Source organism: Cibotium barometz, chromosome 24 (assembly GCF_041138505.1).
Source record: "Cibotium barometz isolate CiBa-2024 chromosome 24, ASM4113850v1, whole genome shotgun sequence".
Classification (NCBI taxonomy): domain Eukaryota; kingdom Viridiplantae; phylum Streptophyta; class Polypodiopsida; order Cyatheales; family Cibotiaceae; genus Cibotium; species Cibotium barometz.
Genome location: NC_141069.1, coordinates 30,516,994 through 30,542,412, shown reverse-complemented (window position 1 = coordinate 30,542,412; position 25,419 = coordinate 30,516,994). Strand labels below are relative to the sequence as shown.

Genomic DNA, 25,419 nt, shown 5'->3' with positions numbered 1-25,419 from the left:
GAAAACATTTATTACAAATCTTTCTCGGGGGACATCCTGGGCGAAGGATCCAACTCACTCAAACACATAAGAGATAAATTGGAGAGTTCAGTAGAAAGGGCTTTATTAGGTGTTGCTATAGAGGTCTCCGACTTCTCTGGTTCTTCCTCTTTTGAATTTGCATCTTTTGCCACCAAGTTTGCATGGTTCTGTTAGAAGTCATCTCCTGTCTAAATTTATACACCAGGGCCTTTGTTGTGGGTGTGCCCGCCCTTATCAGGTGTTTTATCATTTTTCCTCACTCCCCGCATTTTTCCCCTATTTTTTCCTATTTTTTCTCTGGCTTGGGAGGCAGTTCTGAGTTGGCAGGAGCACTGAGTAGCTGGCCGACCGACCCAAGAGCAGTCGTGGACCCCTGTGCTGCTGGCCGACTGGGCATATTCAGTCGTGGGCTTCATTCAGTGCTGGCCGACTGATGCTACAGTCGTGGTTTTTTCAGCAGGCCGACTGCATATCTGGGGGCATATAAATAGGCCCCCAGCCCCCATACCATATTTGTATCATATTCGGGATCTTCTTGTGTATATCAGAGCAGAGTTACACTCCTACATCTCTCTCTCTCTTGTGCTGTTTTTCTGCCTGCGTTTTTGCTCTTGTGTTCCCAGATCTAGTCATCATCTCCGCTGCGTATTCTGACATGGTATCAGAGCCCTAGGCTCTAGATAGGTCTTGGGATTTGTATGAGCAAGAGAGGGACTGTTTTGTGTCTGATTGGTGGACTGTTTTGGATTGATCGGGAAGAGGAGAAGCAAGAGGAAGGCGGGCTGATTTGCTGGACAGCCACTTGCAGGTTTTAGTTCTTCTTTGTTCCCACCCACCCACCCTTTTCGGAGGACATCCCCGCAATGGCAGATCTGTTTGAGATGGCTGAGAGACATGTGAAGATTCCGACACTCCCCACGTTCCCGGTGCACCGTCAGTTGGACGGGAGCAACTACGGCATATGGAAGGTGATGATGGAATCCGTTCTGGAGTCCTACGACCTCGCCGATTTCATCGTCGTCGGTGTTCCACGGCCGGAAGTAGAGGAAGGGGAGTTACCGTCAACCTAAAAGGACCGGGAGGTGAAACCGATCTCGTCAAGTGGGAAAGACTCCGTTGGACACCCACACGCTTAATAGCACAACTTTAAAACCACAAATTTGAAATGGACAACTTAAAACAACTTGAAATTTAAATGAAATGAAATGGAAAGATGGACACCAGCACTGGGGCCGGAACGGGCCGAACCCCCCCCTCAATATATGATATATTTATTGGGAGTATTTAATAAATACAATGCTCCATGGGTTCCAAGAACCAGATAATGTCCATGTACATATGAAAACAGTACCAAACAAGTAGGCTCGAGGTCGAAACTTGATGTAGAAGCTCGAAGCAAAACGACCACTAGTGTGGTCCAATCGCTACGGTCCTGTGCTTTCACTGGACTCCGCGGAGAGCGCCTCACTGGTGTTCCGAGACCACGCACAAACAGGCGCTCTCGTACTAACGCCTGGCTCTCCCGATCTCAGCACCTTTGGACCGAGGTTCGCCAATATAGCTTGGACAACCCGGCACCGAACGGGTGTTGGCCGAGCGGGATGAATCCTTTATCAGATTTAAACATAAAATACTTTACTCAAATCTGAAAATCACTTACTTGTAGATGGTTGATAGAAAACCAATACTTGTGGTATGCTGAAGTCACCCAGGAGATGCGAAGTCCCTTTGATGAAGACTCAGTCGCCTCGTGGTGAACCACCAAGGCAAGTACCACCGCAAAAGGCACAGCCACCTGCTGTGAGAGTAGGAGTGCCCACTTGCAAGGGAGGAATACAACAGCAGAAAGAGAAGTATGTGTAGTTGCCTGCTGTGGGTAGGCGCAACCACCTGATGAAGATTCAGCTGCCTGAGAGGATGAGAGAAACAGCCACTAGGAAGCGCCTGGCTGCAAAGAGCCGGCTGGCTGTAGGAATAGAAGCGTAGCCCTCAAAAGGTGGCAGCTGTTGTGCAGGGTAGGCAGCCGCCTGTTGGAGAGGAAAGAGAGAGTAGTTTGCAGCCTGCAGGTAACACCAGCGCAGAGTAGAGGGCAGCGCAGCCTGCTGGTGTACTTTCGCCTGAGGGAGAAGCCGTCTGCAGTCAGTGCTGGCTGGAAGTACAGCCACTTGAAGTAGTGCAGTCGCAGCCAACAGCAGCAGGTACTGCAGCAGTCGCCTTCATGAAGAACGTGTGCCAGAGGGAGAGATGGTCGCCGGTTGATGAATCAACGCCAGATAGAAGCGATGATGTTTTTTACGCTTGAAGGAGGGAGTCCTTTTTAATAAATTAATGTGGAGTTTTACTTTGGTGATACCCACGCATGCATGTGGGGGAACTAGTGGGGGTAGGTGACCATGCCCACCCCCACACTCACTTAAAAGTGGGGCAGCCCACCTTGGCCCCTAAGTGGGTGCCCAAAGGGGGTGCCCACTTTTAAATAAATGTGAACACCTGACCTTATAAATTAAAGGGTTAGAATATAAAACATTAAAACAACAAATGCGACATACTTTACCACCTGTTCACATGCACCAAAACTCGTCAGAATACAGGGCAGACTTCACGACTCACTGGCAGGCGTCCCCGCTCAGTAAGTAACACGTCAAGCAGGCAAACACACAAATACATGTCATGCGAAAACAGTTTCAAACATGCAAAATATGTGTGCATGTGCAAATAGTAACATGGACATATCTCCCGTTCATGGAACAAGTACAAAATATCTGTCAGCACAAAACTGGCACGACATAAAAACATAAAAACCTGGTCTTCCTATGGAGTGACAGTCCCATAGGTAAGACACAGTTCCAGGCACGAGTCTCCCTATGGTGTGACAGTCCCATAGGCAAAACACGGCACGAATACTGGCTCTTCCATGGCGTGACAGTCCTATGGATCGAACACAGTCCAGGTCATACACGGGTGGCACTGATCTGGCTCCCGTCCATACGACACCATCCTGCTAACACACGGGTGGCACCAGTCTGGCTCCCGTCCATGTCAGCAAAATACTGGCCTCTTCACATGAGACACCGGCCTGGCCTCAAGTGAACGAGACGCAAAAACTGGAGATGGACCAAATGGTCGGCCAATTGGTGACATCCCCCCGGGCTTCTAAAGAGTTAACCTCAATTGAAAAGCCTCAAGATATGCCTGCAACAATTGCGGATAATCTACAAAATAATCCTCATTTACCCATTTGACATCAATAGGCAAATAATTCTTAAACTTCACAAGGTATCTCCTGGAAAGCTTTCCTGCAGGTAGCTTTCTCTCCTTGTGAAAAACAATTTGTTCTGGCTGGAGGATCTCCTCAAGCTCTTCAATCTCTGGCTGATCTTCTGTGACAGGCTTGTTGGGGTAAAGGCATTATGCCCACCCTTATAGTGTGTACAAGCCCATAAGTTATAGTACATAGTACACTTAGTACTTTTAATGTACTAAGTGCACTATGTGTACTAGTGCAATATACATGTGTGATAGGGGAGTCACACACTCATGCCTCATGAGTTGACTTATCCCCACAACTCTCTCTCTCCCTTGCTTCTCTGTGTATGTCTCCCACACATGATTTAACCTAACCCTAATCCTGCTTCTCCCCATCAACTGGTATCAGAGCAAGCAGCAAGTGACTGGCTTGGGTGTGTACACGCTGGCGGAGCAGGTTTCCTGCAGTACGAATAGCCTTGGTGAGAGCCTTAGCGTGTTCATGGCAGCTTGCCACGCTCCTGCAAAGAAGCTGTGCTTTCAAGATGTCCAGTCGGCATGAAGCGCTACAAGGAGTAATACAGCAGTAGGCGTCAACAGTAGGCGTCAACGGCAGGCTTGGCGAATACGTGTAGTGCTATCCATTAGGTGGCGGGCGTTGCATCACACGCAGGCGAAGGCGCCAGCGCTAAGCGAAGAAACAAGCGAATACTTGAGTCGAGCGTGGAGCAGCGAACTGAAGTGATGGCGAATACGTCAGGCGGGCGTTAAGCGAAGGCAGAGCTACCGACTTCGCCTAGTCGCCATCGCCTAGTCGCCAGCGCCCTGTAGCGTTACACAGCACTTCCTCGTGTGGAAACGAAGAAAGCCCATTACCATAGCCAGCCCACGTGCTGCCCAGGCTGCCCAACCAGCACACGTGGCTGCCCACAGCCAGGTGTGGCTGCCCAGCTGCTCCAGAAGCTGCCCAGCACCGAAGTTGCCGCCACCACCGCCTCCATCTCAGCCTGCAAGTCAAGAAACTCAGAAAAATCAGAAATTTCAAAGGTATTTTGCTTCAATTTTTTTTGGGACTTGCAATTGAGCAGGTACAATTATCAATTGAGCAGGTACAGGTGCCCAATTGCTCAATTTTTTGAGCAAAATTGGCAAAATTGGGTGACATTGGTCACAATCAGGATAAATTTGTAGGAAATTGGTCAAATCAGGATCAATTTGCAGGAAATTGGATGTCGAAATTTGGGGCTTTTGATGTAATTGTGCAATTAAGCACTCATACATGCTGTATGATGTGAAAAATCGCACATTTGGGCAAAATTGCAGCAAATTGCAGTGCAAATCAAGGGGCTTTTGTGCCGATTTGGTTGATTTGCATGCAGGCAATCGCATTTGATGCTGTGGATAATGTGTTGATGCCTTACAAGCACTCAATGTGCCTGTAAATCAAGGGGCTTTCATGTATTTGATGTATATGTGGCCAGGGGAAGCATCGTGAACACTCTGGATGCCTTCATGTGCGTCAATGTACCATGTATGATCAGAAATTGATCTTAAATCAAGGGGCTTTTCAAGTTTTCATGCTTGTTGAGCTTGGCAAAGCAGCAGGCAAGACATTTATGCCTTGAATCCTCAAAAATCAGCTTGCAATCAAGGGGCTTTTGCCCAATTTCTGTTCGGGACTGTTGTATGCAGTGTTCGGGACTGTAAAAGTCTGATTTTCACTCATTTGGACAGCCAGGAGAGCATTTATTGCTATCGTACCTGCTGGTACAGATTTGGCACAGCTTTGTGCATGTTTTGGCATGGCTGTACACTGTTTTGAGTGACCAAAAGGTTCAATTTCAGCTGCTGTACTTGCCGGGACAGGTTTGGTACATCATTGGTGAGCACTTGGTACTGCTGTACAGTACTTTGGAAGGGCAAAAGAGCACATTTAAGGTGCTGTCCAAAATCTGCAGCAACCAGATTTTGGTGTTTTCATCACATAGAGTGGGAGAAAAGTTGCATTTGTGCTTCCGCAGTGGGAGATAAAGCTTGGGAGAACATTTGTGAGCACTTTGTGTGCTTTTGAGTGCAGTGTTTGCACATCTTGGGTGCAGTGTTTGCACATTTGCAGGGAGTCAGGCATTAAAGGTTGCATATTGCTATGGCAACCACAGGTGAGAGCTCTTCATTGCTTCACATCAAGAAGCTTGAAGGCTCGCATAATTATGATATTTGGCAAACCCAGTGCTACAATGTGTTGCTCCAGAAAAAGCAGCACAAGCCTATCAAAGAAAGGGGTGTGATGCCCGCTTCTCTTACTGCTGAAGAGTGGGAAGATATGGATGAGCTGGCAAGATCTACTATCATGTTGTCTGTGTCAGACTCATTACTTTTCAGCATTCGTGAAGAGAAGACAGCTTGGGGAATGTGGCAGAGATTGCAGGACTTGTATGCCCAACAAAGTGCCTCAAGCAAAGTGTATTGGTTGAAGAAACTCATAGGTCTTCAGATGAAGGAAGGGGCATCTATGACAGCCCATCTAAATGAGTTTAATGGTATTGTCAGCCAGGTCATTAATCAAAAGTTGGCAATGGACGATGAGTTCAAAGCCACTTTTTTGTTATGCACTTTGCCAGAGAGTTGGGACACATTTAGGACAGCCACTAGCAATTCGCATGCTATGCTGTCATATGCAGATGTTGAGGGTGCTCTTCTTCAAGAAGAGATGAACAGGAAAAACAACTCTGTTGGAAAGTCCAATGCAATGAATGCACGTGGGAGATCCCAGCAAAGGGGGAAAAGCCAAGAAAGGGGAAGGAGCAAGTCTCGCTCCAAAAAGGATTTGGAATGCCATTATTGTGGCAAGAAGGGACACATCAAAAAACAATGCTACAAATGGAAAAATGATCAAAAGGAAAAGGGAAAAGGCAAAGACAAAGAGAAAGATGAAGCCAAAGATGTAAAGCCAAAGGGCAAAAGTGGAGTCAAAATTGAAGAAATCAATGTGTCACATGCAGGTGGCAGTGAGGATGAGGTCCTCTTTACGTCTTCACTTGATGCCCATTCACTTCTTACAGGTGGTCATGGTATGCACTCATGGATCATTGATTCAGGTGCCTCCTTTCATGTCACAGGTTGCAGAGACTTGTTTGTCAGGTACACTGCTGGCAATGAAGGAGTGGTTTATTTGGGTGATAACCATGCATGCAAAATTCTTGGCAGAGGTGATGTGAGGCTTGTGTTTTCAGATGGCTCACAGCTTATGCTCCATGATGTCAGGCATGTGCCTGAGATCAAGAAAAATCTGCTTTCTACTGGACAGCTTGATGATGCTGATTATGTTACCACATTTGGTAGTGGAAAGTGGAAAATTAGTAAGGGCTCACTGGTTGTTGCCAGAGGCTCTAAAGTGGACACTCTTTATTTTATGCATGCAGGTGTTTGTCACCATGCTAATGTAAATGCAACCGAGCTGCCGGAAATTTCTATGTGGCATAGCCGGTTGGGACACATGAGTGTCAAGGGAATGGAGCAATTGTCTCGTTTGGGTTACTTGCCTTCTCTCAAGTTTTCAAGTTTTCAGTTTTGTGAGCATTGTATATATGGTAGGCAACTACAGTGCCCCCACAAGAAAGCTCTTGGACAGAAAGATGCTCAGTTAGAGCTTGTGCATACAGATGTATGTGAGATGCCTCAGCTTTCTTTGGGAGGGGCAAAATATTTTGTGTCTTTTATAGATGATGCCACACGCAAGGTGTGGGTCTATCCTCTTCGTTTGAAGAGTGATACATTCTCAGTGTTTCAGAAGTTTGTTGCTCATGTTGAGAATCAAACTGGTAAAACACTGAAAGCTTTGCGTTCCGACAATGGTGGAGAGTATATGTCCAAACAGTTTCAGGACTTTTGTGATGCTAAAGGCATCAAGAGGGAGCTCTCTACTCCTTATGATCCTCCACAAAACGGGACAGCAGAGAGGATGAACAGGACCATTCAGGAGAAGGTCCGTTCTATGTTGTCACATGCTGCATTACCTCATGGTTTTTGGACTGAAGCTGTTATGACAGCCGTTCACCTTATAAACAGGTCACCTAACACGAGGCTTGGTGGGAAAGTGCCAGAAGAAGTATGGACAGGGAAGCCTCCGTCATACAAGCACTTGAGAGTGTTTGGTTGCGTTGCGTACGTGCACATACGCAGGGAAATGCGCACCAAACTTGATCCTAAGTCTCACAAATGCATATTCCTAGGATATGGTGACAGAGGTGAAATGGGGTATAGACTTTGGGATCCCATGAATAGAAAGATCATACGCAGCAATGATGTCATTTTTGATGAAACATGCATGTATAAGGAGCCTGCAAGGCAACAGGAGCCTGGCAGAGTCATCTTTGATGATGATGGACATCATGGACAACAACAAAGGGCTGTAAATCAGCCATTACAGCAGGAAAACCAGCCCTTAAATGGTGCTGAAAATGGTCCAAATGGACAGCCAGATATGGCAGAAGATATCCCTATGGATATACCACAGTTGGAGGATATACCGGGCATGATATTTCAGCCTTATGGCATGGAACAGGAGCCACCAATGGGAGATATGCAGGCTGGACAGCAACCTGCAAATGATGGTCATTGGGTACGGAGGTCCACAAGACCCTCGAGAGCCCCTGACAGGTTTGTTCCAGGGGTTGACTATTTGATGCTTACTGACTGTGGGGAACCCTCATGTTATAAAGAGGCTTTACAGAGGGCAGACAAGGCTCTATGGGAGCGTGCCATGAAGTCAGAGATGGATTCTCTGCATAAAAATGGAACTTGGAAGTTGGTGCATTTGCCTGCAGGCAAGAAGGTTTTGCCATGCAAGTGGGTATACAGGCTCAAAGTTGCACCAGATGCAAAGCCAAGATACAAAGCCAGGTTAGTGGCTAAGGGCTTTAAGCAGGAATATGGTGTGGACTTTGATGAGATCTTCTCTCCAGTGGTCAAAATGACCACACTTAGAGCTGTGTTGGCTTTGGTTGCGCATGATGATCTGGACTTGATTCAGATGGATGTGAAGACTGCTTTTCTTCACGGTGATCTCCATGAGGAGATATATATGCAGCAGCCAGAGGGTTATGCAGTAAGTGGAAAGGAGAAGCTTGTATGCAAGCTGAAAAAGAGTCTTTATGGGCTCAAACAGGCACCAAGAGAATGGTATCATAAATTTGATACATTCATGAAATCTCAGAAATTCAGGAGAAGTGACATAGATCACTGCTTGTACACCAAAAAAGCTTTGGATGGCAGTCTCTTGATTCTCATTTTGTATGTTGATGATATGCTGATTGCCGGGAAATCTCGTAAAGAGATGGATGCCTTGAAGCAGAGGCTGCATCAAACCTTTGATATGAAGGATTTGGGTGATGCAAATCACATCTTGGGTATGCGGATACTTCGGGACAGAAATCTGCATGTGTTGTATTTGTCTCAGAAGGAATACATTGGAAAAGTCTTGCAGAGGTTCAATATGGACGAGGGGAAGAAGGCTAATAGATTCCGTATGCTTCAGCTTGTGGCAGTCTCATGTATGCCATGGTTGCTACTAGGCCGGACATTGCATTTGCAGTGGGAGTGGTTTCTAGATACATGGCCAACCCTGGCAAGAAGCATTGGGAAGCAGTGAAAGGTGTCATGAGATACCTGAAGGGCACACAGGATTTGTGCATTTGCTTTGGCAAACAGGATGCATTAGTGCATGGTTACACGGATTCGGATTATGCCGGTCATCCAGATAACCGGAAGTCTACTACCGGTTATGTATTTACATTCACAGGAGGTGCTGTGTCATGGATATCCAGGATGCAGAAGTGCACAGCCTTATCTACTACAGAGGCCGAGTATATTGCAGCCACAGAGGCTTGCAAGGAGGCATTATGGCTATCTCGGTTAGTGGTTGATTTGGGCTATACAGGGGATATTCCATTGTTGCATTGTGACAGTCAGAGTGCCATCCAGTTGGCAAAGAACCCTGTCTTTCATGCAAAGACGAAGCATGTGGATGTGAAGTATCACTTCATCAGAGAGGTGATAGAGAACAAGCAAATTCAGCTTGTTAAGATTCACACGGATGACAACCCGGCTGATCTGTTGACAAAGAGTTTGCCTCCGGAGCGGTTTGCTCATTGCAGACACTTGATGGGCATTGGATGAGGCCAGTTTCAGCCTTGATATGGCCTTGTATATTATCATGTACATGCTGATTTTTTCTTTTCCTTTACTTAAGGGCACTTTGCCTTTAAGTGGGAGGTTGTTGGGGTAAAGGCATTATGCCCACCCTTATAGTGTGTACAAGCCCATAAGTTATAGTACATAGTACACTTAGTACTTTTAATGTACTAAGTGCACTATGTGTACTAGTGCAATATACATGTGTGATAGGGGAGTCACACACTCATGCCTCATGAGTTGACTTATCCCCACAACTCTCTCTCTCTCTCTCTCCCTTGCTTCTCTGTGTATGTCTCCCACACATGATTTAACCTAACCCTAATCCTGCTTCTCCCCATCAAGGCTCATCAGGATCTGGCCCCAGATATTTCTGAAATAGACTCACATGAAAAGCATTGTGAATCTTCCAATGACTAGGTAAAGCAAGCCTGTAAGACACTTCATTGATTTTGTGAATCACCTTGAAGGGTCCATAATAGCGAGGAGAAAGCTTAGGATATGATCCTTCTCGTCCTGGCCTCTTCCGAAGCCTAGCCTTCTCAAATTTCAGCAATACCCAATCACCTTCTTTGACTTCCATGTCCCTTCTATGCTTGTCAGCAGCCATTTTATGCTTATCCTGAGATCTTGCAATGGCTGTCCGTACCTGACCAAAGGCAACATCCAAGTCACGAACATATTCATCAGCTGCAAATATCTCATCCTTTGTACGAAGGATGGGTGGCAAGACCACTCTGCCATAAATAATCTCAAACGGAGCCTTTCCTGTGGAAGCATGGATCGTATTGTTGTAGGCAAACTCAACAAGTGGAAGATACTTCTCCCATGCACTCTTTTGATCGGCCACATAACACTTCAATAAATCCAACACGGCTGAATTCGCAGCTTCACTTTGGCCATCCGTTTGGGGATGATAAGCTGATGAAAACTCAAGCTTAGTACCCATATTATCAAATAAAGCCCTCCAAAATAGGCTTGTAGTCCTGGGATCTCTATCCCCAACAATGGATTTGGGCATACCATGATGCTTGAAAATATTAGCAAGAAAAAGCTTTACCATATGATCAGCTTTAATGGTTTTCTTGACGGGCAAGAAATGAGCTTGCTTGCTAAACCTGTCCACAATAGTCCAAATAGCATCATACCCATGCTGGGATCGAGTCAAATCCATAATAAAATCCATCGTGATACTTTCCCAAGGTTGCGAGGGAATAGGCAATGGCTGAAGCAAACCTGGAGGCTTTTGCCTGTCAAATTTCACCTTTTGGCAAGTGATACATGCACGTACATAAGCCTCAATGTCTTTACGCATGCTTGGCCAAAAGAAGTACCTCTGAATCATGCGAGTAGTAGGCATAATACCTCTATGACCAGCATAAGGTGGAGCGTGACATTCGTCCATAACCTTTGGACGCAAATCCTTCACCACACATAGGCAATTATCCTTCATAAGATAACCCTCGTTGATAACATAAGAGGCATGTGAATGACCAGCCATCAAATCAGTCCATATATGGCAAAAATCAGCATCCAAATGATACAAATCTCTCATAGCAGATAGATCTCCATGAGAGGCCACTGAGACTGCAGCAACATAAGGCCTCCTAGATAGTGCATCGGCCACTACATTTTTCTTTCCTGGAGTATGCACAATCTGAAAATGAAACATGGAAAGAAAGTTTGCCATTCTCATCTGCTTCTCTGAAAGCTTGGTTTGAGATAGAAAGTATCTCAAGCTTTGATGATCTGTCTTGACTACAAATTCAGCCCCAAGAAGGTAGTGTTTCCAAATCTTTAAGGCGTGAATTACAGCCAAGAGCTCTTTCTCATAGATATCCATATGAAGCTCAGCATCATGCAAACGACGGCTCTCGTATGCAACTGCATGCCCTTCTTGATTTAGGACAGCTCCTATGCAATCACCACAAGCATCACATTCAACCACGAATGACTTGTGCAAGTCAGGAACAATCAATACTGGACCACATATGATCGCATGCTTGAGCTGCAAGAAAGCATCCTATTCCTTTGAAGTCCATTTAAAAGCAGTTTTCTTCTTCGTGAGATCATGTAGAGGAGTGGCAATCATGGCGAAATGCCTTATGAAACGCCTGTAATACGAACATAATCCCAGAAAACTACGTACTTGATGTACGTTTTGCAATTCGGGCCAATTCCGAATAGTCTCTATCTTTGCAGGATCCATTGTAACTCCATCTTTGGATACAATATGTCCCAGATAATGAATCTCTGAAAGGAAAAACTCACTTTTCTTGGCATTGACGAAAAGTTTATGCTTCCGCAACTCTTCGAACACTGTGACCAAATGAGTTCTGTGTTCCTGCTCATTCTTGGAGAAAACCAAGATATCATCAGAGAAGACTCCTGTAAACTTGCAATGGGGTCGGAATATCCTATCCATCATACGATTAAAAGTAGCAGGAGCATTGGTGAGACCAAAAGGCATTACCAAGAATTCATATAATCCGAAGGCTGTCCTAAATGCAGTCTTATGGACATCTTGTGGTACCACGCGTATCTGGTGATAACCACTCTTCAAATCAAGTCTGCTAAAGCAAGCCGAACCATCAAGTTTATCCAAGATATCATCAATACGTGGAATTGGGAATCTGTTCTCGATGGTAAGATTGTTCAAAGCTCTATAGTCCACACACATACGGAATGATCCGTCCTTCTTTTGAACAAGAAGCACAGGAGAGCAGTAAGGTGAGGAACTGGGCTGAACCAAACCTTTTTCTAAAAGCTCGTTTACCTGCTTCATGATTTCTTCTTGTTGTGCAGCACTCACTCAGTATGCGGGTTTGTTAGGAGGAGAACTACCTGGCACAAGATCTATGCGGTGATCTTCGGGCCTTTGGGGAGGTAATTCACCTGGCAATGAGTCAGCAAAACAGTCGTTGAATGCATTAAGAAAATTCAGTCTATCATTAGACATAGCATCCACATTTTGATGATTTGGCACAAGACTATCACGCACAAAAACCAAGTACGCTGAAAGACTCTTTTTCATTGCTTTATTAATTTGGATGTGTGATACAACTGGGATGGAATCCCCTTCTTTGCCAGCATCAATAAAATGCGTGCGGCCTTTATGCATAAAAGAAATCATATTGGACTTGTAGTCTTTGCAGGGCTCAAGCCTATGGTGCCACGGCTTGCCCAACAATACATCACATCCATTCAGTGGAGCAACTAGGAAATGCTCATTATCAAGGTAGCCCTGTATATGGATGCGCAACTTCCCAATCAAAAGGGGTAACCTGCACCTCTTAACCAATAAATGCAGCTTCGGCTTTAATCTGAGGTCCCATGTTTTCAACCTCAATACCCAATGCAGCTGCCATTTGCATAGAGATGAAATTGTCAGTTGCACAGTCATCAAACATGAAGAGTGCGGGCTGATCCTTGATTTGCCCCCAAGCCTTGCAAACCATTCACTCTTTTGCATCATGACCTGTATTTCCTTGCACATCAGGAACTGCATGTACATTTGCTTTGGTGTGCTTGTCCTCGTGCTTTGATTTGCGATCTGGGCATTGCCGAAACATGTGGTCTTTGCTAGCACAAGAAAAGCATTTTCCATCCTTGGCATATTGCTCTCTTTGCTCCGGAGTTAAGCCGAATTTGTTCTTTCTTGGGCCCTGTTCTTTAGATGTGTTATTTTCAGCTTTACCACCCTTGTAGGACTCCCGGAAGTTCTTTTTAGGTGGCTGTCCACCCTTTTGCTGATTTGGGACAGCCTTGTCCTTCCCTTTGGAACCTCCTTGATCCTACTTAATCTTGAGCACCAATTGCTCCGTAGCAAGGGCAGAAGCTGTGAGTTGTTGCAACGTATGTTTCGGGTGCAATTCAATACCCGATCTATATGCTGGTTGCAATCCAGAACGAAACTTCCTTTTTCTTTCATCCTCAGTGATTTGCATGAAGGGAGTCACTTCCAGCAACACTTTCCAGAATTTGTTAACATACTGTTGCACACTTTCATTGTCTCTTTGTTCCAGCCTGTCCCACTTTTGAGTGAGAGTTTGCTCTGCATTGGGTGGCAAGAACTGAGCATAAAATCTATCCTTGAATTCCTTCCAAGTAGAGATGGGATCCTTGGTGATCTTTTCGGTGATCCACCAATGGGCAGCAGTCCCTTTCAAAAACATGCTAGCATGGCGCACCTTTGATTTTTCTGTGAAGTCCTCATCGCTAAAAGCAATGTCGAACTGTGCCACAAACGCTAACACCTTAGAAGCATCATGTTCACCATGAAAAGCATCAAATTTGACAGATTTGTCACCTGCTTTGAATTCCTTGAGCTTCCTGGCATGAGGCTCATGGTCTTCTCTTTTCCTTTTCCCCTTATCCAACAGGGTAGCCCTATCTGCATGGGCTCCATGGGCCGTCATAGAAGCTTCATGGGGCACGGTGGCATGTGCTCCACGAACTCGAAACTCAGATGCATGTGACTTACCTGCATATGGCATGGTCTCTCCATGAGACAACTCAGAAGGCAAAATTTTTCTGGAAGTAGACCTGTCACCATGAGATACATATCTTGCATGCATGTGACTTTCATGCCCTCCATGAGCACAAGCATACATATATCTATCAGGCTTTGTGCCTTGTGGAGAGGATGCATGTCGAGAGGTGACAGTCACCTCTTCCTTTTGCATAAAAGATTTCAGCCTTTGGGATGCGGGATCTCCATGCTTCAAACGAGGTGGATTTCTGAATTTCAGCTCTCCGTCATCGCCCTCTTTGATATCACCTTTGCGGAGGAGGTAGGCAAGTGCCAACTCCCTTGGTTTCTTGCCCACTTCACGAGCCATTGATTCAAAAGTTACATCAACCATAGCATCAGCCTTCCTGGCTTCAATAGCACTTTGTAGATGGGGATCTTCATGTGAAAACTTTAACTCTTGCTCTTGAGCCTGCAAAAGTTTTCTCATATGTTCCATTTCAGCCCTCATAGCATTAGGCTCTTGTTCAAGCATAACTGTCTTTCCTGGAGACAGTTGACCCTTTGATTCACTATCCATAACCCTTTCAAGGGGCTTGTGTCTTCCTCGCAGGGCATCAGACCCACGAGAAGCACTAGATGGACCCCTCGAATTTGGCACTTCCAAAGGGTTGCCTTGGCTGTCCATTGTGTTTTAAGTTTGCTAAAAGCGGGATGTCCAGTACACAGGTTCGTTTCCCCACTAGGAAGAGGGAAACAACCGTGCTCTGATACCAATGAAACCGATCCCGTCAAGTGGGAAAGACTCCGTTGGACACCCACACGCTTAATAGCACAACTTTAAAACCACAAATTTGAAATGGACAACTTAAAACAACTTGAAATTTAAATGAAATGAAATGGAAAGATGGACACCAGCACTGGGGCCGGAACAGGCCAACCCCCCCCTCAATATATGATATATTTATTGGGAGTATTTAATAAATACAATGCTCCATGGGTTCCAAGAACCAGATAATGTCCATGTACATATGAAAACAGTACCAAACAAGTAGGCTCGAGGTCGAAACTTGATGTAGAAGCTCGAAGCAGAACGACCACTAGTGTGGTCCAATCGCTACGGTCCTGTGCTTTCACTGGACTCCGCGGAGAGCGCCTCACTGGTGTTCCGAGACCACGCACAAACAGGCGCTCTCGTACTAACGCCTGGCTCTCCCGATCTCAGCACCTTTGGACCGAGGTTCGCCAATATAGCTTGGACAACCCGGCACCGAACGGGTGTTGGCCGAGCGGGATGAATCCTTTATCAGATTTAAACATAAAATACTTTACTCAAATCTGAAAATCACTTACTTGTAGATGGTTGATAGAAAACCAATACTTGTGGTATGCTGAAGTCACCCAGGAGATGCGAAGTCCCTTTGATGAAGACTCAGTCGCCTCGTGGTGAACCACCAAGGCAAGTACCACCGCAAAAGGCACAGCCACCTGCTGTGAGAGTAGGAGTGCCCACTTGCAAGGGAGGAATACAACAGCAGAAAGAGAAGTATGTGTAGTTGCCTGCTGTGGGTAGGCGCAACCACCTGATGAAGATTCAGCTGCCTGAGAGGATGAGAGAAACAGCCACTAGGAAGCGCCTGGCTGCAAAGAGCCGGCTGGCTGTAGGAATAGAAGCGTAGCCCTCAAAAGGTGGCAGCTGTTGTGCAGGGTAGGCAGCCGCCTGTTGGAGAGGAAAGAGAGAGTAGTTTGCAGCCTGCAGGTAACACCAGCGCAGAGTAGAGGGCAGCGCAGCCTGCTGGTGTACTTTCGCCTGAGGGAGAAGCCGTCTGCAGTCAGTGCTGGCTGGAAGTACAGCCACTTGAAGTAGTGCAGTCGCAGCCAACAGCAGCAGGTACTGCAGTAGTCGCCTTCATGAAGAACGTGCGCCAGAGGGAGAGATGGTCGCCGGTTGATGAATCAACGCCAGATAGAAGCGATGATGTTTTTTACGCTTGAAGGAGGGAGTCCTTTTTAATAAATTAATGTGGAGTTTTACTTTGGTGATACCCACGCATGCATGTGGGGGAACTAGTGGGGGTAGGTGACCATGCCCACCCCCACACTCACTTAAAAGTGGGGCTCCCCACCTTGGCCCCTAAGTGGGTGCCCAAAGGGGGTGCCCACTTTTAAATAAATGTGAACACCCAACCTTATAAATTAAAGGGTTAGAATATAAAACATTAAAACAACAAATGCGACATACTTACCACCTGTTCACATGCACCAAAACTCGTCAGAATACAGGGCAGACTTCACGACTCACTGGCAGGCGTCCCTGCTCAGTAAGTAACACGTCAAGCAGGCAAACACACAAATACATGTCATGCGAAAACAGTTTCAAACATGCAAAATATGTGTGCATGTGCAAATAGTAACATGGACATATCTCCCGTTCATGGAACAAGTACAAAATATCTGTCGGCACAAAACTGGCACGACATAAAAACATAAAAACCTGGTCTTCCTATGGAGTGACAGTCCCATAGGTAAGACACAGTTCCAGGCACGAGTCTCCCTATGGTGTGACAGTCCCATAGGCAAAACACGGCACGAATACTGGCTCTTCCATGGCGTGACAGTCCTATGGATCGAACACAGTCCAGGTCATACACGGGTGGCACTGATCTGGCTCCCGTCCATACGACACCATCCTGCTAACACACGGGTGGCACCAGTCTGGCTCCCGTCCATGTCAACAAAATACTGGCCTCTTCACATGAGACACCGGCCTGGCCTCAAGTGAACGAGACACAAAAACTGGAGATGGACCAAATGGTCGGCCAATTGGTGATAGGAGGCTCAGACACACATGTGGGATCGTGTCAACGCCAGGGTCCGTTCGTTTATTTTCCTCAACTGCACACCGCAGGTAATCAATCATGTAAAGCATATGACGCTGGCCAGAGGTATATGGCAGCATTTGGCCTCACTTTACAACAGGGTATCGCCCATGAAGAGGATTTCCTTGGAAGTACAGATGCGGGTTATGAGCCCTGCAAAGTCGTCGACGATGCGGGAGCATATTAACAAGCTGCAAGCTCTTCAGCCTGAAGTTCTTCAGGCTGGGAAGGAGATATCGTCAGAGGACATGGCCATAACGTTGCTGTTGCACTTGCCCTCTTCGTACTCAGCATTTTACTCCTCTTTGATTACCAGTGGCAGGCTCAGCACCATCACATGGGAGGAGCTTGTGCCCATGGTCCTGGACCAGGAGGAACGATTCACGAACCCTCCTCAGGGTGGAGGTTCGGAGGCCTTTACTGGCCAACGGTCGAAAGGCCGTAACTCGGGCAAAGGGAAGGCTTCATCGGAGAAGTCTTCTGAGAAGAAGTCCGACGTTGACCGCGAGAAACTGAAGGCAGAGAGGACCTGTAATGATTGTGGCAAGAAAGGCCACTATTGGAGGCAGTGTCCCAAGCGGAAGACCGAGAAGGGTGAAGATTCCTCAGCAGCAATCATGAATACTCCGGCTTTTGTGCACCTGGAGGTGATGGACACCGATGTTTCATTTTCTTCAGGCAGGGAGGAGATTGGAGGACTCTCCGCAGCGGATACTCGGGAGTGGATTCTCGATAGTGGTGCTTCCAGGCACATGACTCCTCCTCGTTCCGGTTTACAGGATCTTTGCAGGCTTTCTGGTCATATTCTTACTGGTGATACGTCCACTATCCCAGTTCACAGTGAGGGCAGGATGGAGATAGTTCCCGATGGCAGAGGGGGGAAGCACTCCTCCCAGGTGTTGTATGTTCCGGCACTTGGTTTTCATCTATTGTCAGTGCATCAGGTTTGCAAGACTGGCGTACGGGTGGAGTTTGATGAGCATTTTGTTGCTCTTCGTGGCAAAGCAACAGCCCAAGTTTTTGGGAAGGCAGAGTGGAGAATGGAGTTTACAGGCTTTCAGCACTCTCTCTCCCAAGTCCTCACGTTTGTGATGAGTGGCAGTCTGGTAATGGCCACTTAAGTGTGGATACGCTGCAGGTGCGGGCTTTCCGAGACCAGGTGGTGGATAGCTTGCCAGTAGATGGCAGCAGTTGGCAAGAACTTTCCAGTACTGATGTTGGTGGTTCTTGTGTTCGTGAGTCAGAGGAAGCTGAACAGGTCACTTATGCTCTGATGTCTCGTAGTGTTCGGGATATAGAACCTCCAGTAGATGAGGATGTTCTTTCCACGGGGACCTTTCGGAAAGCCAGGCAGGTAGCAGTTGATTACTTGCAGAAGGAGAAGGTTACTCCAGGCTTTGTGGTTCCGGATTCAGAGGGGGTGGTTGACAGGTTTCATCAGGTTTCCAGGACTTGTTTGTGCACCGTAACAGGTGCTGATCCTTGTGAGCAGTGTGATGTTCTCTGTGACTCAAAAGCTGTATGGTTCGTTGATCTGGTTGAAGGACACCAGTTTGGACGGGAGCTTCCTGATGAGGCAGTTGAGCTCATGGTTGCAAATGTCTCTTTGGGAGGCAGGATTGTGTTTCCTGTGGTTTCTGCGGCATGCGAAGGATCATGGACTCTTGTACACAGGAGGGGGATTGTTGGATGGAGTCCGACTCCACGGTTGGAGTGACTCGGTTTGGGGAGGAGATCCGAACACGAGGAGATCCACTTATGGCCCAGGAGCAGTTTTACGGAGCAACAGGAGGTTACATTGCAGGTTTGGGCTTCCACTGGAGGAACCCATGGTCATCCAGAGGCACTTTGTTCGTGAACAGATCGTTGCTGATGACATCTTGCTAGAGTTCTGTTCGATGGAGGACAGTACGGTGGACCTCTTCACGAAGTCGCTCTCTCAGGATTTGCTCGGGCGGCACCCCAGCTCCTTGTGGTTGGTTTCACAGCCAGGAGCTGAGAGGGGGTGTTAGAAGTCATCTCCTGTGTAGATTTATACACCAGGGCCTTTGTTGTGGGTGTGCCAGCCCTTATCAGGTGTTTTATCATTTTTCCTCACTCCCCGCATTTTTCCCCTATTTTTTCCTATTTTTTCTGTGGCTTGGGAGGCAGTTCTGAGTTGGCAGGAGCACTGAGTAGCTGGCCGACTAACCCAACAGCAGTCGTGGACCCCTGTGCTGCTGGCCGACTGGGCATATTCAGTCGTGGGCTTCATTCAGTGCTGGCCGACTGATGCTACAGTCGTGGAGGTCTTTTCAGCAGGCCGACTGCCTATCTGGGGGCATATAAATAGGCCCCCAGCCCCCATACCATATTTGTATCATATTCGGGATCTTCTTGTGTATATCAGAGCAGAGTTACACGCCTACATCTCTCTCTCTCTTGTGCTGTTTTTCTGCCTGCGTTTTTGCTCGTGTTCCCAAATCTGGTCATCATCTCCGCTGCGTATTCTGACAGGTTCTTCTCTTATTCCTTGGCTGGTTTCTTGAAGAACTTGTCTTCAGTATGTCCTAACTTTCGGCGACAGGTGCCTTGCCTTTGAATTTACTTCTTTGTGTTGAGAAGAAGCTTTTCTCTAGGTCGAGGACATTGTGTTTTGTTCCTGTAACCTCCTATTGCTATCATGCTGTCATAAGTCATCTCTCTAGACACTCTAACTTCCTTGAACTTGTCTATGTCCTCAAGACTAGAAGCGAGGACAGTCTTCTTGTCGTCTTCATCAATGTTGGTGTGAGAGCACCAGGTTGTGTAATAAAGAACCAATAGGGTTCAAGTATTCTTGAAGTGAGTGATATTCCTTCATTTTTAATTTATAGTATTTTTGTTTTAAGAATACTTTGGAGTTATTAATTTTATTGCCAAATAGATTTTCCAACTTGTTTGACATATCAAATTAACTGCAAGACCCAGGCCAATATGGGCAAGTGCTTTGTCATTGCGGTCCACGCATGCTTTGACTTTTGGAGAGGTGGCAGCACCCTTGGGCCTCTCATTTGTCCCTTTTACTATGTTTCACAAACCATCTCTCACGAGTATAAGCCTCACTTTGGTTTGCCATGTCGGAAAATTTTCTCTAGAGAATTTCTCAAAGGTGATGACTGATCTAGGCAAATCCATGATGAGTGAACTTGTGATGTAGCTACAAATGCAAGTTAGAGAGCTGCGGAGAACTGGAGCAGAGAGATTGCACAGAGGTGAGAAGGGCATTGTGTTGAGGAGGGCACAGGAGAGTAGGCGGATGGTAGAGGCTTGTTGGATCAACAAAGAGAAGGGAAGTGAGCAAGATATGTTGTAGCTAGCGCGAAGAGAAGGGAAGTGAGCAAGAAGATGCAATAGTAGGCGTGAATAGGCAAGTAGGCAAGACCAAGGGAGCAACCAGTAGAAGGCGTTGGGCGAGTGGAAGGCAATCGGAGCTAGGGAAGACAGTGGCGATGAGCAATCGGACGCTGAGGTATGGGTTGTTGAGGACGAAAGGCGCCGAGCGGAGGGCGAAAACGGTCACGCGAAGCTGTTGAGGCAAAAAGTACCGAGCAGAGGGCAAAAATGGGTCACACTTGGCAAGGGCTTCGGCGGAGCTAGCAGCAAAGTGGTGGCATAGGTCCAAACAACCGAATAGTAGCGTGAGGCGTGATCGGCATTGAAAGGTGCCGCCCTCTCATGGTAGGAAGACCATATCATGCATCACTTCATCACTTGGTGGAATGATTACCGCAAGGCAGGCATGAAGCAGCTTGTCCTTGTGGCATATCAATGTGATTTGATCTAGAAACATGGCGAATCGATAACCGACTTTGTTGCCCATTTTTGAAAGCTTGTACTTGTGCTCTTGAGAGGACCTTCAGATGACCAGAGCAAGTTGTGTATTTTGTGGATGGTTTGAAAGCATCTTTACATGCGGATGTGCATGTACTCCATCCCTGCAATCTCTTTGATGTGATACATATGGCTACTACCCCTTGAGACGTAGGAGAGTTCCAAGTTTGGGACTGAACGCGAGGGCAAAAGAAAGGCAAAGACAAGGGTACAGTGAATGTATGCGCAAGGCTGGAGGCTCTAGGCACACATCACTGCTTTTGACTACTTGTAGACTGATTTATGAAGAATGATTTATGCTGTAAATGAAGTGTTTGCTTTTATATGGACTTTAGGTGCTGGTCGGCTGGTTCATCTGCTGTCAGCCTGTTTATGGGACAAGAAAATGCCTTTTTGCAAGCATTAAATGCTGCGCATAACATCAATATTGCCCTTTTGATGCTAGCCGACTGCAACACTACCCAACTGCTGCTGAGCAAAACTTGATGCTGGCCGACTGATGATTGGAGGCCCCTAGAGGCTGCTGACTGGCTGCCTTTGCTCTCCCTGCTTGCATAGATGACGGTTGTCCTGTTGAATGTGCTAGCTAGGCTAGCTATGCTAGCTGACATGCCTAGGCAAGATGCTTAGACCCACATGCAAGGCAGCCCCCATGATGGGATGCCTTATAAGCTGGCTCATAGGCTAGCCCATGTGCATATGCCCTAAAATGCCAGCTTATGCAATGCCTAATGCTAGGGTTGACCTCTACATAAACCTATCTGAAGAATTCTCCAAGTGGGTAAGAGGACTGACACATGCAGACTCTCTATGGCTTCTGGAGACTAACCTACATAGCTCGTGCCTGACATGTCCCGGACTCGGGCTCACAATGTGGCCATGGCATACAGCAAAATGTTCCTAAAAAGGTATTCCTACTGTATAAATGTTGCACTGATGTAGAGCTAGTGTGTCACATACCACTCCAGTGCAAGGTGCATGTGACAGTGATCCGGCACATCATCTACTTAAGCTGCTGCTAGTTGAATCTACTCATCACCTATGGGGACGGGATCCAAGGGGAGGCAGCTTTGTCCTCAAGAGACAAATGACTATGCTTCTTCAAGAACTTCCTGTGCTTCTTTGAGTCCCCCAAAAGATATTTCCAAAGGCCATGCATCAAGTGTTCCACATCCGGAACTATTGCTGACCTTGATCCGAACTAGAGAACTTGCCCTCAGTCTTTCAGCTGTCCCCCCAACAATACCTATTTCCCTTGCAAAATCCCCTACAGGCTACTCTCCCTTTCACCACTCTCCTATTTTCTGAAACATCCAGGAATTTCTCCCCTCCCTCTTCTTCAGCCCCATCCACCTTGTTTCGCATCTCCCTTGCCCCCTCTCATTTATGTTTCCCCTTCCATCTCTGTCTCCATTCCCCATCTCAGATAGCTCTTTCTTATCATCCCAATTATCGTGAGTGGCCAGAAGCAGCAGCAGGAAAGCATTTGATCGATCCAACCTTCAATCAGCCAGCTTTCTCCTGCAGACAGAGGTCCTCGAAAGACAAGGGCTAACAGTTGGGCAATTTCTTAGCATTCTCTGCAATTTTGGTGTCAGCCTACTTTGGCAAGCTTGTACATAGAAGCGTTGCGGTCAGAAGTAACAGAAGTTCTAGAGTTTTAGTATCCATGTCACATGATGCACGTTGATGCATGCTATGACCTAATCATCGATCCACGTAGATTATTTTACTTGGAAGGGACAATAGAGGGCAAACAGATCTTGCCATGTCTTGGCTTATCCCCTCGTACACAAGTGATTGCTAAGTACAGTAGAACTGCTGGAATGCCCTGACTGCATGCAGGATGATGTCTACTGGATTCTACAACCTTGTCTATGATTGCAGGTTGCTAGATTGACCAAACAAAAGAAAAAAAGGATTATCGGGGATGACATTTGGCAGCTTTACATACACAGGACATAACGCTCTCCTGCACAAGAAGTCTAGGCCCTAACGTTCCTTAATCTTAAGGATGCATTCCAAGGTACATTTGAGTTTATATACCACATGTTTTTCCAATATCAGTAGGAGTCTTATAACAAAGATTACATGAAAATGCAAACAGTCACCTCGATGAGATTGCCTTCCTGTGGCATATCCACCAATATATCCTCCAGCTGCAACTTCGCCGCTACTTTCATCTAAACCATATACTCCAAATCCTAATCCTCCCATATTGGCTGAGTTGAAAGGGTCAGCCCCAGGTGATGATTTCTGTGTGGTCTCTCGATCTCCCAAATTACTATACAGATCTCTGTAACCACCTTCATGAGCACCACTTACAGAATTTGAACTGCCTACTGAACCATAGCCACCTAATGAGCTCCCATAACCACTACCACATCGACCATAGTTCACATTGCTGGATCCATATGCACCATCACTGTTACCATACCTGGCACCACTGTTACCATACCCAGCACTGCTGCTTGGACTTTGAGCTGAACCCCAATTTCCAACTCCACCGTAGCTACTCATGCTAGATCCCCCACTGTACCCATAACCACCAGCCAAGCTATTGCTTCCATAGCCAACTGCTCCACTGCTCCATAGATTTCTTCCAAGTGTGCTACTATCATACACATTACCTGCAGGACTGCTCCCATAACCACTTCCACTTCCTCCAAAAATACCACTGGCATTGAGAGCACCTCCATGGCCACCACTTCTGCCAAAGTTTACGCTCCCTCCTCCATAAGGACTACCATCATAAACCGCATTCATTGCACTGAAGCTCCGATTACTACCATAACCTACTGCTCCATACGGCGAGTAACTAATCCCAGGAGAAGGACTATATCTGCTATCCATCCGACTTCCAAAAGGTCCTACTGGGCTTGAATTAAACTGCCCATATCCACCTCCATAAGGTCCTCCTCCCCTAAGTCCTGCACCCAATCCGCCCCCATTGTTCCGAATAGGGCTAGGTGACATTTCCTTGGGGATTGCACGTTTCACTTCCACCATTTTCCCCTTCAATTCATGAAATGATTTCTGGAGGACCCTGTCCACTGCATCTTCAGAGTCATAAGTGATGAAGCCGAAGCCACGTGGCCTTTGTGTACCGTGGTCGTACATCACTACCACATCCGTTATGGCACCAAACTGATCAAAATACTTTCTGAAATCATGCTCAGTAACAGTAGCTGCTAAACCACCCACAAAAATCTTCTTAGTCCTGGCCTGATGCATTGGCACAAGGCCACCATTGTTGCTTCTGGTGGCATTTTGCTGTTCATCTCGGGGTACTGCCTTTTTAGCTTCCACCTAGAAAGGATCCAGCAGCAGCTGCTCTAGTTTTAATATAACCCAACTGCAGAGCAATCAAAAGAGTACACACACAAAATAAAGGAAGAAAAGGAGCTTACCTGTCTTCCATCAATGGTGTGTTTATCTTGTACAACCCTATCTGCAACTACTGGGTCTGCAAAGACCACAAATCCAAAGCCTCTAGCTCTTCCAGTGGCCCTATCTTTCATGATCACCGCCTCCACCACTTCGCCATAAGCTCTGAAGTAGCTCTTAAGCTTCTCCTCTGTGGTCTCCCAAGAAATTCCACCAATGAAGAGCTTGCCCACATCAGAGTCCATTACACAAATTGCTCTAGAAAGCTCCAGATCTGGGCGCATGTAGCAGATCGCCTTCTGATCCAGAGAATTGGGCCTCCCGATGGGCAGACTGGGGCGGGGATCACATTGAGCTTTTGCCAATGGAGAGGGCAATGAAGAAACCTTGACCTTCAGACTGAGTTGAGGCAAATGGATGGAAGCCAGCTGCTAGAATGGCGATCAATGTATGAAGAAAGATGAAGCGGTGGAGCTAAAATGAACGCTTGGCAGCATGAGTGAAGAGGGAGCATGGAGGAGACGATAGAATACGAGAGAAAAATCCTTGAGACAATAATGTTGGGAAGGCTATAAGAGTGTGATGGTGAGTTGTGAGAAATAGACAAATTAATAGTTAACTAGTGGGAAGCCGGTATGTAACAATGGAAACAAGGTAACCTCAAGTAGGCTTAAAGCTCAATAAATTTCTTCCTATGGGGGGTTTCACATGAATAAACACGCGCAACTCGTGTGCCGAGTCTCCCCCCATTTCTAGCATCCAACAAGCATTGTAGCATCGGGCAATGGAAACAAGGTAACCTGAAGTAGGCTTAAAGCTCGATAAATTTCTTCCTATGGGGGGTTTCACATGAATAAACATGTCTGCAACTTGTGTGTCAAGTCTTCCCCCCATTTCTAGCATCTAACGAGCATCGTAGCACCGTGCCCGAAAAGTCATGAGTGGGCTCTTCAATTCACCCAATGTGGGTTGGCAGCCTACATCCTTCTTCCTTAAAAGTGTTCAAACAAGCCCACTCACACTAACCCTTTCCTCCTTTTCTTGCATTCCTTATCCATAAGCACGTTATGAGCCTACTAAAAAATACAATAACAAGAATTGTGATGACACTTCATAATTATTAGTGTTACAAGTTTTACTTATTTAATGGAATTAGCATGCATCTTGTGTGACATTCCCTCGCTACTCTCAACTAAAGACTTCTTACTATATATAACGGGGCGAACACCTCCCCTCCACGTGGCATGTTTTTTAGCTCCTCCATCGCCATCGACTGCATGGAGGGATCATTTGCATTTGCATTCTTGTGCCAGTGCTGCAAACTGCCACCCTGGAATGTTGTAGTCGTCGATCACCGCCCTCTGCACCACC

The 25,419-nt window shown here is 46.5% G+C and overlaps 1 protein-coding gene across 2 annotated transcripts in view; it reads right to left on the bottom strand.

The window, feature by feature from the left end:
- The window catches only part of LOC147625168 (heterogeneous nuclear ribonucleoprotein 1-like), a 34,721-nt gene extending 10,111 nt beyond the window's left edge, over positions 1-24,610 (bottom strand). The window contains exons 1-2 of one of the 2 annotated variants that reach the window (XR_015268932.1): positions 24,072-24,610; positions 22,773-23,970 (exon numbers count right to left, since the gene is read on the bottom strand). Coding sequence is in view for 1 of the 2 variants with exons in the window: in XM_086818416.1 (XP_086674542.1) it covers positions 22,773-23,970; positions 24,072-24,332 (1,459 nt within the window). In the remaining variant the exon portion in view is untranslated. The remainder of the gene's footprint in view (positions 1-22,772; positions 23,971-24,071) is intronic. The other variant, XM_086818416.1, reaches the window with a different exon arrangement.
- Positions 24,611-25,419: the final 809 nt, after the last annotated feature.